Source organism: Vigna umbellata, chromosome 3 (assembly GCF_029865625.1).
Source record: "Vigna umbellata cultivar VRB3 chromosome 3, Vumbellata_1.0, whole genome shotgun sequence".
Lineage (NCBI taxonomy): Eukaryota > Viridiplantae > Streptophyta > Magnoliopsida > Fabales > Fabaceae > Vigna > Vigna umbellata.
Window position 1 is genome coordinate 47,897,647 of NC_142167.1, and position 13,295 is coordinate 47,910,941.

Below are 13,295 nucleotides of genomic sequence, written 5' to 3' on the forward strand. Positions count from 1 at the left end.
ACTATATTCAAACATTTTCTTCAGTTTTCCTCACCAAAAACGATTCTATGATCAAGCATATCTATCATTACATTTAAACAACACCAATTGAATAACCAAATATTAAGGGGCTAGGAGCAAAGTAGTAAGATAAACCGAACTCTAACTAGGCTCAGACTGAAGCATTTTTCATGACATTTGCTAAGCTTCAAGACACTACACTCGAACATTTTGTATTACTCTATCAAACCAATAATCACTCAAAACATCCTACGGATCCATCAAACCCAACACCACCTACGATCTGTTCCGAGAAAATTATCCTAAGCATTCTACACAGGAAGAAACAAATAAGTTTCTCTATGACTTAAAATTAACTTATCCATGAAATAATGTCTAGAAACTCTTTTTTATGTCTTCTGTTATTTTAACTTATTTATAAGTCAATGTTAATTTATAAAAAAAAAATTATTTTCTATTTTTCCTTCTTATTTTCTTCTACTAAAAGTGTTTATAAATGTTACAAAAAATTGTGTATATAACGAAATTTATTCAAAGAAACCCTTATTTGTAATATCTCTAATCTATGATTGTACATGTAAGTCTGTCTGGCCAGAACTAGATTTTCAACCTGCTCAAGCAGTGCAGAGTGATTCGTGGGATATATTGCCAAGAAACACTAGTTGAACTTCCAAATCCAATAAATTACACGTGACTTAAACAAAACAATCGAATTGCAGTGAACATTATTTTTTTTTTCTTACAAGATTAACAGTAAAAACACAACAACACAGAAAACAAAAAGTGTTTACTTTTTCTTTTTACCGGCAATGGCAACCTTCTTACCCTTCAAGGTCCTGCAATTGTTCTTGGTTCGCTGGCCTCTGCACGGAAGCCCCTGAATATGCCTTATTCCTCTGTAGCACTGAATGTCCTTCAGTCTCTTTATATTAATCGCGTTGAATCGTCTCTGAGGCCCCCAACGACATCGAAATTCACAGTCAGTTACAATTCACAAAGAAACTCACAGAAAAATTAAAACAAAAATGTAATAACAGTATCTTTACTTACCAAGTCTCCTTCAATCATGTATTTGGAGACTTCGTCCCTGAGAGTGATGAGTTCCTCCTCAGTGAGCTCCTTTGTCATTTTGTTATCCATGCTTATATCACACAGGATCTGTCGCGCTCTGCTCCTTCCAACTCCATGAATGTACTGCAGCGAGTACTCGATTCGCTTGTTGTTCGGAATCTCCACACCGCCAACACGAGCGCACTTGATGGTCAATCCTTGAACCTGCACATACACCTCCAGTTCATGTTTTACTGTGCCAAACACGAAACCCTAATTGTGAATGGTTACCTTTGGAGGACTCAGAATGTTAATGGAGACAGCATTGGAGAAGCGAGAATTGGAGATTATAGCGAGTGAGGATGCCACGGGCATTGCCAGCGTTTGCGCCATCTTCAGTTCTTTTTTCTCTGCAAATTATGCACCATAGCCAAAGCCATAGCCTTATCTATTTCCTCCACAACCAATGCCTTCATTTCTAATCCCGTCTCAGCCCAATTAGCAAGTCTTACAAATGGGCTTCTTTATATCTCCAGGCCCGTATATTTTTAACATAAGCTACTGCACTTCCACAATTATTAACTGCACCCTTTCACAACTTGCATTTATCAAAATATAATACTTATAAAATTCATTATTTATTTATTTCTTGTGAAAATGTATATGTTTCCTACAAAATTTTTGTGAAAATGGATATCAATATTCAAAAGTTGTGAAAAATATCCACGAAAAATTTATGACGTTTTCTACAAAAATAAAAATTCGTGGAAAATTACCCACAATATGTTGAAATCTTTTCCACGAAATTTGTTTGTCAAAAATTGCTCACAGAAATTAAAAATCCGTGAAATTTTTTTCGTAAGAGCATATTATCCACAAATTTCATTTCGTAAAAAATTCGTAGAAATAACATTATCCAAGAATTTTGAATGGTTCTCACGAACTTTAATTAATGAAAATTTTGATTTTCTTATAGTTAATTTTTATGCCAGTAATTAATTTTTCGAACCCATTGTATCTTTATTATGTGCACACAAATTGCATCACATGATTCCATTTTATGTTTTGTTGAATAAAATTGGTTTTAAGAAAAACCTAACAATCGTTCATCTATAAAAAAAAGAAGGATATTATATGTATATGAAATTTTTGCACCTGTGTCTTTTCTAACTCTTCTCAATTGTTCATGTTTTCTGTCAAATGATTTCTACCTCATCTCATTCTTAGTTTACAATTAAAAAATAAATAAACACTTGATATTCATTAGTAACAAGTTACTTCTTATTTATTTAGAGTATATAAATAAATGCAAACTTCACCTTATAATCTTTACGCTTTATATATATATATATATATATATATATATATATATATATATATATATATTTTATTTTTTAGCATGAAGAACTTATAATCTTTACGCTTTATTTATATATATATATATATATATATATATATATATATATATATATATATTTTAGCATGAAGAATATAAGTAAGTACAAATTATACCTTACAAACCGATTTTGTAGAATTAAGTTAAGTTTAAAGTTCACTTCTTAAAGCAAATTGGAATACAAAAATAACAAGGTTTTTTAGAGCAACACTAATGAGTTTACTAGTACATCAAACAGATTTTGTGAAAACTTTGGTTGCTTAAAACCTCTCTGTGGAGTATTAAATGTCTTACTCTTGTTTAACTCAATTGTTATATATAAAAAGGGTTGTAATGATACTTTGATTTGGAATACATGAAGTCAGAAACTATATGCATTAATGTCAAACCCCCTTTGTCCAAACTGGGATACAATATACCAAAATTCCAATAACAAATGAGATACATATTGTAATTAAGGCATATGCATAAGCTCTCCAAGGATAGTCACTTTCTCTCATTGCATTAAACTCAGCAGCAAAAGTAGAGACAGTACTCAAACACCCCAACAGACCAAATTGAGTTCCTGATACAACAGTATCACAGTCCCTGGTGTGCACCTGCATAAGAGAAATAAATATTGCTTTGGACAAACAAAATCATAATGCATATCCTCTTGGTTTTAATAGATATTGGCATATAACGCCATATTATAAAAATGAAAAAGAAAAAATCCATTTAGACCAAAGGAGCAGCAATCCAACGTAATTTTGATATCTTCCTGGAGCTCGATGATAACAACCATTTTTCAATTCATTCCCACAAATATCATGAGCTCTATTTTTTGTAGATGTTCTAAAAACTAAAAAGATTTCTTTTTTTTTAAAAAAAACATCTCCTTTAAAATTCTCTTAATAGTTTATATTCTCCTGTTTTTAAGAAAAAATGTATTACTGTTCTCTCCTTATATTTGTTGAGAGAAGTATTGTAATTTCTTTCACTTAATAAAATTTCATTCTTCTTTATTATTGATGTTATTATTTTCTCATCTCATTTTAGCTAATATCCTATCAATGAGTTACTTAACAAGTAAGACAGAAAATTAATATGTCACTGTCCATGTAGAATTGTAGGAGTCCAATCTCAAATCTAATAAGACATTTCTACTTTTCTTATTAAAACGCGTTGAAAGAAATGTAGAATTATAGAAAGAAAACTAATTTCCCAGTAGAGGTGTGTCTAGCTCTCAAATCTAACAAGAAACACATTAGTATTGATTAACATTAATTGAAAACTATAAAATTAAGAAGTTTTATTAAATTAGACGCAAAAGACAGAAATTTGGAACTTCTAATAAATTTCAACCAATGGTAGAGATTGTGTTGAAAAGAGTGCAACATTTCTCATCTAAAATTAGCTCAGACATTAGCAAATGCAGTAAATATGACTGGTGGCATTGGAAGATGAATAAAATAACAAAGAAACTTACCGCTTTCTTCACAGTAGCAAGTGCAGCCATAACAAAAGCAGCAGATACATTGGCAATTAGAGTCCCAAATGGAATCCATTTGAGCAACCCTGCTTTTCCTAAGCCACGACCATTGAGCCGTGCTAAGAACCATCTAATCCACACACCTATTGGTCCAACCATGCAAGCAAACCACAACTCAGCTGCATTGCCACCATGCCTGAACTCAGCCTTTACTAATACCCCACAGACACCCCATAACATGATTAAGATCACCAAAAACATCATCATAATAGTCAGCTGACGGCTATTGCTGTCTACTTTGGTGCTGATATTAGAGCCATCACTTCTAGCTCCACAACTCATACTCAGCTTGCTAAGAAGCCACCTGAAACCCTTAGCAGTTTCAATCCCTAATATGATGGAAAAGGCAACAAGAAATAGACCTGAAAATTTCCAGTAGTAAGACCAATTCAATTTTTCAATGAGCCAAGTTGATGGATGAAAAAGAAACCTACCTACTTTACATGGTCATGAATGTATGTTCCATACAATGTTTATAATTTTCCTATGTAAGCCTTGCAATAATTTCTCTTGTAAAGTACTCTTGTTCATCACACTTATTTACCTACTACAAATCCAAGCGAAGCGAAAAGCCAGTGACCAGAAACACTGAGTTCAAGCATTTTTTGATTCCAACCACTGAAGGTCGTAAGACTCCCTAAGTAACCAGTTGTTATTGCTATGGCTAGATGCTCCGACACATTAGATATGTCTCCTTTGAATACAATACCAAACCATCCCATAAGAAATGAACCTATCTGGAATAAAACGAAAAGAAATTTGCATTACCAAGTTATCTGAATCAGTTTCCTTTTCTCAAGTTTCAGGTACACCTAAATAACGATGACTTAAGCAAATTTAAAATATCTGAAATTAACTGTATTACAGGAAGATTTATAAAAAAATGTTGTATATTCTGCAGATCAAAGATTTATAAATGCAAAATGGAAAATCAGCTAATCTTCTGCCATGAGAAAAGGAACAACTACTTGGTGTTCAGAGTCAGATAATTCCTGTTAGGACCAGCCTCTAGCTTTAAAGATGGCCCAAAGTAAGATACTTCTTTTTTGTTAAACATAGAGGATTCTTTTAAACCTGTTATATATTTTAATGCCTGAATTCATGTTCTTGGACAAATAATTCTGCACTGTTGGTATTTGTGAATATGACTTTTAATCTGTATGTAACTGAGACAGAAAAGTTATGAATCTGGAAAAGAGGACGCACCATATTAGAAGGAAGGTCAAGGTAAAGAAGAGTTTTGTTGCTTGTCACATTGCCAACCCCAGGGCCAAACAATTTTTGCAGTAAATATCTTGTCAAGACCTGCATAGTATCATGGCAACTTCTGCGTTACAAAATTCTTGAGGATAACTACTGCATGTGTCCTAACATGAAGTTTGACGATAAAAGGTTATAGCAGTGCTAATTCAGGCTGAAAACATTCCATAGCCTCCAACTTAAGCTCAAAATAAGTATGAATAAAGAAAGCAGCACATATAAGTTACACACTCTGCATGGACAGTACTGAAGGAAAATATTACACACCAAATACTGTTCAGCAGCTTCCTAGTGAAAAGCAGATAATGCTACACCAAAGTATTTTACATCAACTGGAAAATATTAACACCATAGCAATTCTAATGCAGCAATGATGTCATCATCAGTATATGTGAAAATTCAAGGAAAAATGTTAAGCATATATATTACCCCAAGAATTCCAAAAACAGCTAAATGAACCATACATGAAGCATAGTCCAGCAACTTCGGCAAACCTCTACGAGTTTCCTGAGAGCAAATAACAACGTTAAAACACTAAAGCGGCATGAAATGCCATTCATCAACAGATACGGTAAATTAACATTTAAAAAGAAAACCCAGAAACGAACAACCTCCTACCCCGTATGAAAGTGTTGAATAGAACTCACATGATTTATGGCTTCAGAGTCCACTACGGCACCTGTTGAAAGAGTGGAATTTGGGTGCAATATTTCCTCATCTTCAGTTGAAACAACAACTTCATTTTCTTCTGGCCTGATGTCAAAAGAGGAGCGGATACTACCACTCTCACTGAGTCTGGTGCTTGGAAGAGCTCTATCCCCAATGTCTCCAGCCTCTGAAACCCTCTCAGATTCGTCATCATTATCTGTATGGTGGCTTGTATGACTTGATATGCTCGTTGAACGCCTTCTGATCGATGAACCTGTGCAACTCAGTCTCTCCATGTGTAACAAAAAGAAGGTCCTTCTCACAAACACATGATCCTCTTCTGCTCGACTACCATCAAAAACTGCATCAGGGCATCCAAACCTTGTTTGTTTTGCTCCCTATTTTTCATCGAATCTAATTGGATAAATAAGTACTTGATGACTAACTGAACAACAATCGGGTACACATTGAGATATGTAACAAAAATTACTCTCTGTTTCAAAACATAAATACAATACAACCAATCAGATAACACCATTTTCTTGTTTTAATAGTTAAAAAATGAACAATTTCCTCACTAACATAAAGAAAACGAAACAAACACGTTGTAGTCAATTTAATTCAGGATGACGCAAACATGTTATCTACCCACATGATGGTTTATGATTACAAGGATGTAAACATATTAAAGGTATCAAGGCTTTAAAAAATCACTTCATGGTTGCAATTTAACCGCAACATTAAGGTTTTAAGAACTTTGAAGCCAACATTGGATTGTGTTGCAACTTTAATACTAAAGATTTACAAAAAAGTTGTGACTACAATTGAATTGTAATTAAGGAAACTTCAAAAGTCAGGATATTAGAAGTGTCACTGGAATTATGCATGGGGCAGGGCTACATTTGAAGTTAGCGTTGAGCATACGCAATACGCAAACTAAATTCAAAAGGGAAAATAAATTACTGACCTAGACCAAACGAATTAAAACCCACGTAAATGTTAACCAAACCAAAATGACATAACATAGGAAATTAAGGAGATTCTTACCTACAAATGTGAATCAAGAGCTTGCTTTGGATCACTTGGATGTGAGTGACGTGATTAATAATAAATAATAGAATGTGCCTGCAATGCAAATAAATTACACTTTCCTAAAGATATAATGTTACATCGTTTTTCTCTGCAATGTTAAATATTAATATTAATAATTATTAATTACCAACATAAATATTATAAGAATTAGAGGTATACATTATATTTATATTTATATTTTATTTAATATGAATTTTATTGTAACAAATAAGATAAAAATGTGAAATGAGACTTGATTATATAAAATAAACTCGCCTTAATTTTCTTTGCAGAGTCATACACAGTTATAATCTGCTGATAAAAAAAATACAGTTATAATCTTATTTAAAATATAGTATGTAACCATGACATAAAATTTAAAGTTTTGAACTCAAATAAGACATTACTTGAAAACTTGTTGAAAACAGTCCTAAAAGACATAACACATTTAAACGTACAAAAAGTAATCTAAATTTGAAAATAAAATCTAAATTAAACCTTCAAAACGTAATTTAAATTTAAAAATGTCTTTTGAATATCATATATATTTTGACCTTACTTTGGCTCGGATTGATTTTTTTTTATAATGGTCCGATATTTGGTATTTGGGTATGTAATCTTGAGGTTTTATAGTCTTTCATTTGTGATGGAATTAAAACTAGTTTGTTTTTTGGTATTGAGTTTTGATACATTGGATTTAGTTCTTATCACTAGGCCAAAAGTTATAGCTGGTAATCAGGATGTAACTTTTTCTACTTAAGAGTGTATTGTCCAAGACACATAAACTCTTCTCATAGACACATAAATATTATGCGAGAAGGTCCAGTTCTGCTCCTTTTTCTTCAACCATCTTACTTCTCATAGACACATAAACTCTTCTCTTCATAAAATTTAAGTCAGCCTCACGATAACACTAATTGTTCTTACAATATCGAATATTTCCTACAAAGACTCAAACTAGCACTCTAAACGCTCCAATCTTCCAACTTCTGGGGTACTCGTCCTCTCCTAGTCGAATACAGATTATGTCTGCAAAAGACACTCTAACACTCAAGTCAACCAAGTGCATCAACTGGTAATAAATGTGGTAATTAATGAACTTCAATAGTTACCTCATAAACTATGGTATTTATACTATTATTTATGGGTTTTGCTATCGAGATGAGTCAATATGACTAATTACCTAAATTAGTCTTTAGTTAATCAATTGACTTAATTATATTTTAATCATGATCTTAAGCTAGTTAACTTGGTCAATACTTTTTATGCGTCGGTCCTGGTTAATCAACATGTATTCAGCCAGGCTATCATGTATTCAACCAGATTGTTATAGTGTTGGATCAGACCATTCGTGACGAGTATACTTAAACATAGATGATCGAAATATATTCAAACATATAAAAAATATTTTTTGGTTGATCGATATGTAATTGACCAAGTTATTACATTACATGTTCATATCATAAGATTCAAGTATATATAGACACATGTAATCGATATATCCTTAAACATATGATACTATTGTATGTCACTTTAAAAATATATGCATATACTTTCTTTATCATTTTCTTGAATAATTATTGGACTTCTCTCATCTATAGGGTTTTCCCATGCAATCTTTGAAAATGAATTGGTTTTGTGAGAATTTTTCGATGGCTTGAATGGTATGAAACTTTTCCATGCACTTATACTAGGGAAACCTAGGTTAAATATGTTTTTAGTCCATAAACTATTAAACGAATTTGTTTTTAGTCCCTCTTTCAAAATAAGGTACATTTTAGTTCTCCTCCTTAAGAAAACCTTAATTTTTGGTCCTCAAAAACTAATAGCGTTAAAAACAAGCTGATGTGGCTAACGGTGGTGTGCCACGTAATTTTTTTTCCGAGTCAATGTCTCCTTCCTTGCATCAAGCCGTCCTTCGCCGCCTCTCCGGAAAGTCTCTCTTCCTCGTTTTCTTTGTCTACAACGATCCAATGTGTTGTTCCTGCTGGATGTACGGTGCCAAGCTGTTGGCCCCACAGTATAGCCAAACCATCAGTCTAATTTATGAAATTTTTGGATACATTGAATGAGACCCTTCGTTAATTGATCACCTTTCGTTTGCTCTAAGTGTTTTTGTGGAATTCATGACTATAGCTCCAGGTTGAGGAATTGCTTCCGAAAAACATGGATAGAAAAGAAAGATTGGGCTCTAGCTCTTTGTTGTGGAGAAGGTGAACATACGACTACTTTGTATCTTCTAAGGAACTCTCTAAATCATAGAGAGAACTCAGACTACATAAATTCAAAAATTTGTGCAGACAAGAAGAGTAAGGGAAACCGTGATAGAAGACTGGAAATGGAAATATGGCATGATTTAGCCAATTTGTATATGCCCTTATCACAGTGGCAGCATGCTGAAGTTTGTCCGGCAAAATCTGTGGCTATTAATCCCTATTCTACTTCTAGATGGCACACAAAGGGTATATCGCTTGTTTTCAATATAATTTTAGAAAGGATATAATTCTCCACAAAAATGAGGAATCTTAAATTATTTGAAGCTTAACGTGTTTTAGATTCCAAACTTCCTTATGTTATTGAGTCTCATTTTGTTAAGGTAGCAAAATTCATAGGTTAGGTTTTTGCAGGTTTACTTTTTGAAGCTAAAGGTCTTCACATCCAAAGTCTCTGAAATCATTTAGGAAAGCATTAGATATTGATTCCAACCTTGCCCTATCGCTCACTGTGAGTTTCAATGGCGTCAGTGCAGCATTATATACCCTTGCTGCCAATTCTATTGACCCTTCCTCCAGTGCACTCAAACTGCTTTTGAATGCTCTCGTTCCCCTTCTTATTTGTATAGCAGCACTTGTTCCTATTCTTCGTCAACCGACTATAGACCCTCTCTCTCCTGATGCAGTAAACCGGGACTCAGTTATATTTCTAATACTGAACATCCTAGCCCTTTTAACTGGTCTTCATCTTCTCCTGTTGGGCTCTTCCACTTCTGGTGTGGCTTCTGCTCGGCTCTGTTTTGGTGCAGCTATTTCTCCTCCTCATCTTCCCACTATGTATTCCAGGCATAGTATATGATCAACAAATCAAGCTTCCTATTATCGTCCAATTCCAAATCCTTTCCAAATCATTTCCTATCCTCGTCAACAACGAACTCCTTCTCAAGAGCACTCACGACAAGAAGCGGGTCCCACTTCACCAACTTCAACACCCTCTTGTCGTCGCTGTCAACCGCTATTTTTAAAAAGTCAGGGTATTTGGCAACCCTGTCGCGGAAATCGACGGGGATGCCGAAGAGGGTTCTGTAGTGGTGGATTTTGCTGAAGGGGATGCGGTTGCGCGCGGACATCATGAGGAGTTTGCGAACCTTCTCCACACGATTGAGTTACATTGCGTCCATGAAGGAGTGTTCCTCGGTAAGAAGGTCCTCCATGAGATCAGTGAAGCCGAGTCAGGACTTGTCGTCGGTGTGACGGTAGGTTTGAAAGAGGAGGGGTTGGCGCTGGAGGAAGGAGAGAGACGAAGGGAGAGGGAGGGAGACGAAGGAAGAGGGAGGGAGAGAAGCAGGAAAAGATTATTCAGATTGTCATGGGACAGAAATGAAGAGAGCAAATTATGAGAAAAAGCTGAGGCGATTCTTCAAGTTCTTTGACCAGATACCCAGCTTGTGAGTTTGACACTAACAGGATAAAGAGGTAGTCGATTCCCGAGATGGGTGTTTAGTCCTTCTCTGAAGAAGTTGCAGATTGAAAGATGCAAAGAGTTTAAAGGTTTTCATGAGGCTTTAGAGTCCAGGCCTGCAAACGCAAGGAGACAGAGGGAGATGGAGGGAGACAAACATGTTCCATTGACTCAGTGTCTTAGAAAAAAAAATCACACGACATGTTACCGTTAGAAAAAAAATAGATGACGTTAGAGTTAGTCAACTCAGCGTGGTTTTAACTAGATAAGGTTTAATCCTTTTCGACATCCTTATTTATGTACGAATGTCTCAATTGGTTCCTCGTTTTTTAAAGTGTATCAAAATGGTCTTTAATTTTGAAAATTGATACCAATTGAGTCCTTTCCGTTAAGTTGACTGGACGACGTTAAAAAAATTGATGAGTGAATGTTGAGATGACGAACGAACGCTCGTCCACCAGCGAACGAACGCTCGTCCATCAGCGAACGAACGCTCGTCGACCACCGAACGAACGGTATTCCAGTGTGGAACGAACGGTCGTCCAACAGTAAGAGGTCGACGAGCGTTCGTTCGCTGGTGGACGAGCGTTCGTTCGCTGGTGGACGAGCGTTCGTTCGCTGGTGGACGAGCGTTCGTTCGCTGGTGGACGAGCGTTCGTTCGTCATCTCAGCATCCACTCATCAATTTTTTTAACGCCGTCCAGCCAACTTAACGGAAAGGACTCAATTGATATCAATTTTCAAAATTAAGGACCATTTTGATACACTTTAAAAAACGAGGACCCAATTGAGACATTCGTACATAAATATAGGGATGTAGTATAGGATTAAACCTTTCTTTAATTAACAACAAGTATTAAAATGTATCAAAATTTAAAAGAGAAACAAAAGCTAAGATTGATGGACTAAAAACATATTTAACTTTTTTTTCTTTGATTTTCTTTCCTTAATCTAGTTTTGTTTTTCCATTTCTGTTGCTTTGTTGATTGTTGATTAGTTGGTCATGAGTTTACATAGCTAACCTTAGACACTTGCATAGATTAAATTCTTAGAGTTAGTAGATTTAACTTACTTTTAAATAAAAAGATTAAATCATAAATCTTTTATATATTGACTCATAATAACTGTCGTTAATTCTTTATATATTATTTCATAATTAACTCTAGTAATTGATAACTAGCGGAATTATATTCATCTATCCATATATGCGTGTTAATAGATAATAAAAAATAAAAAAATTATTATATCATAGGTGTTTTGTTTTAATATATAATTACTTAAATTTACTTAAAGAATAAAATAGCAAAACTTGATGTACGCCAAACAAATTAATTAAAAAAAATATTGACAAGTTTTATAAATAACGATAATTAAATTGTTCCTCCACAATCATATAAATACTAAAAAGTAAAAACTTATTAAAAATAAAAAGTTATATATTAAAATTTTACATCAAATTTATTATTATTAATCTTGAACTAATTGACATGAGAATAAGTTTGCATCAACTTGACTTGTTATGATCCATTTGGATAAGTGTGCATTAAATCTGAAACTTTCTACGATATCATTCTGACAATAATATTTAAAGGTCAAAATATGGAAAAATCCGAAATATCATGCAATATAGTATGATATCAGGGGGTCTTGACTTCTAATAAAAACTCCAATTCATTTTCCGATTAGGATACTGAACCTGATTATATATAATATAAAGATTTTATATAAAAAATAAAATTTGAATGCTATTAAGGAGTATTGAAATTCTTTTACCTGGAATATTAATTTTTTTTTTCTTAAGTTTAGTAACTCTTTCACTTTTCCTAATGATACTTATGAGCGGATACATACAATAGTTTTACCTTCTTTAAGAATTTAGGTTAAATTCAATTTAAATATATCTTCTTTCAATCTAAGAAAATGACAATGTAGTTTTACCTTCTTTAAAAACTCATGTTAAATTCAATTTAAATATATCTTCTTTCAATTCAAGAAAATAACAATATTAAGTATTGAACTTTAAATTTAATTTAATCTCACATAATTGATTTGTAAGATGAGATTTACACTTACTCATATATTTTAAATTGATCTTATCTGTATATATAAGACTTCTAACACACTTCTTATATATATATATATATATCAAACATAAAACTAAACATTAATAAGTAATTCGATAGTAATTCAATAACGAGTGAAATAATATGTAAAAAAAACAAATATCATTAAGATATGTTATAATCTAATTATGATATTAAGTTAAAAAATAAACTTTAAACTTAACTTAACCACATAAAATCGGTTTAATAATTTCTATAAGACAAAATCATGGAAGTAATAATATTATTTAAAAAAAATTAGAGTTGGAAAATATATAGAGTGATGGAACAGTTGATTTAGTCATGTTAATTTTGGAAGACAGATAATAATTAATAATTGGTTGTATGAGCAGAAAAAACAACTTTATGGTTTTTGTCAAAACTGAAAAAACGTGGCTCTTTCCTGAGAGAGTTGTTGCATTCCGACCAGTGACTAAATGGACACAAAATGCGTATCATGCCCTCTAAACTTCAAGTCAACTTCGTCTTCTGTTTATTGAATTCTCAGCATATGGCCATTCCCAACAACCAACCGCAGCGTATGTTTTATCAGACACTTACA

At 33.3% G+C, this 13,295-nt stretch overlaps 2 protein-coding genes across 2 annotated transcripts; both read right to left on the reverse strand.

Moving 5' to 3' along the window:
* Window positions 1-643: 643 nt before the first annotated feature.
* Window positions 644-1,499, reverse strand: EMB3137 (Ribosomal protein S13/S18 family). The gene is made up of 3 exons (XM_047293121.2): window positions 1,342-1,499; window positions 1,051-1,275; window positions 644-949 (listed from the first exon to the last, which is right to left on the reverse strand). The coding sequence occupies exons 1-3, from the start codon at window positions 1,441-1,443 to the stop codon at window positions 788-790; spliced, it is 489 nt and encodes a 162-aa protein (XP_047149077.1). The 5' UTR covers window positions 1,444-1,499; the 3' UTR covers window positions 644-787.
* Window positions 1,500-2,759: 1,260 nt separating this feature from the next.
* Window positions 2,760-6,272, reverse strand: LOC124821177 (uncharacterized). Its single transcript, XM_047293042.2, has 6 exons — window positions 5,885-6,272; window positions 5,667-5,744; window positions 5,184-5,282; window positions 4,522-4,714; window positions 3,915-4,339; window positions 2,760-3,045 (listed from the first exon to the last, which is right to left on the reverse strand). The coding sequence occupies exons 1-6, from the start codon at window positions 6,179-6,181 to the stop codon at window positions 2,830-2,832; spliced, it is 1,308 nt and encodes a 435-aa protein (XP_047148998.2). The 5' UTR covers window positions 6,182-6,272; the 3' UTR covers window positions 2,760-2,829.
* Between the last annotated feature and the right edge of the window lie 7,023 nt (window positions 6,273-13,295).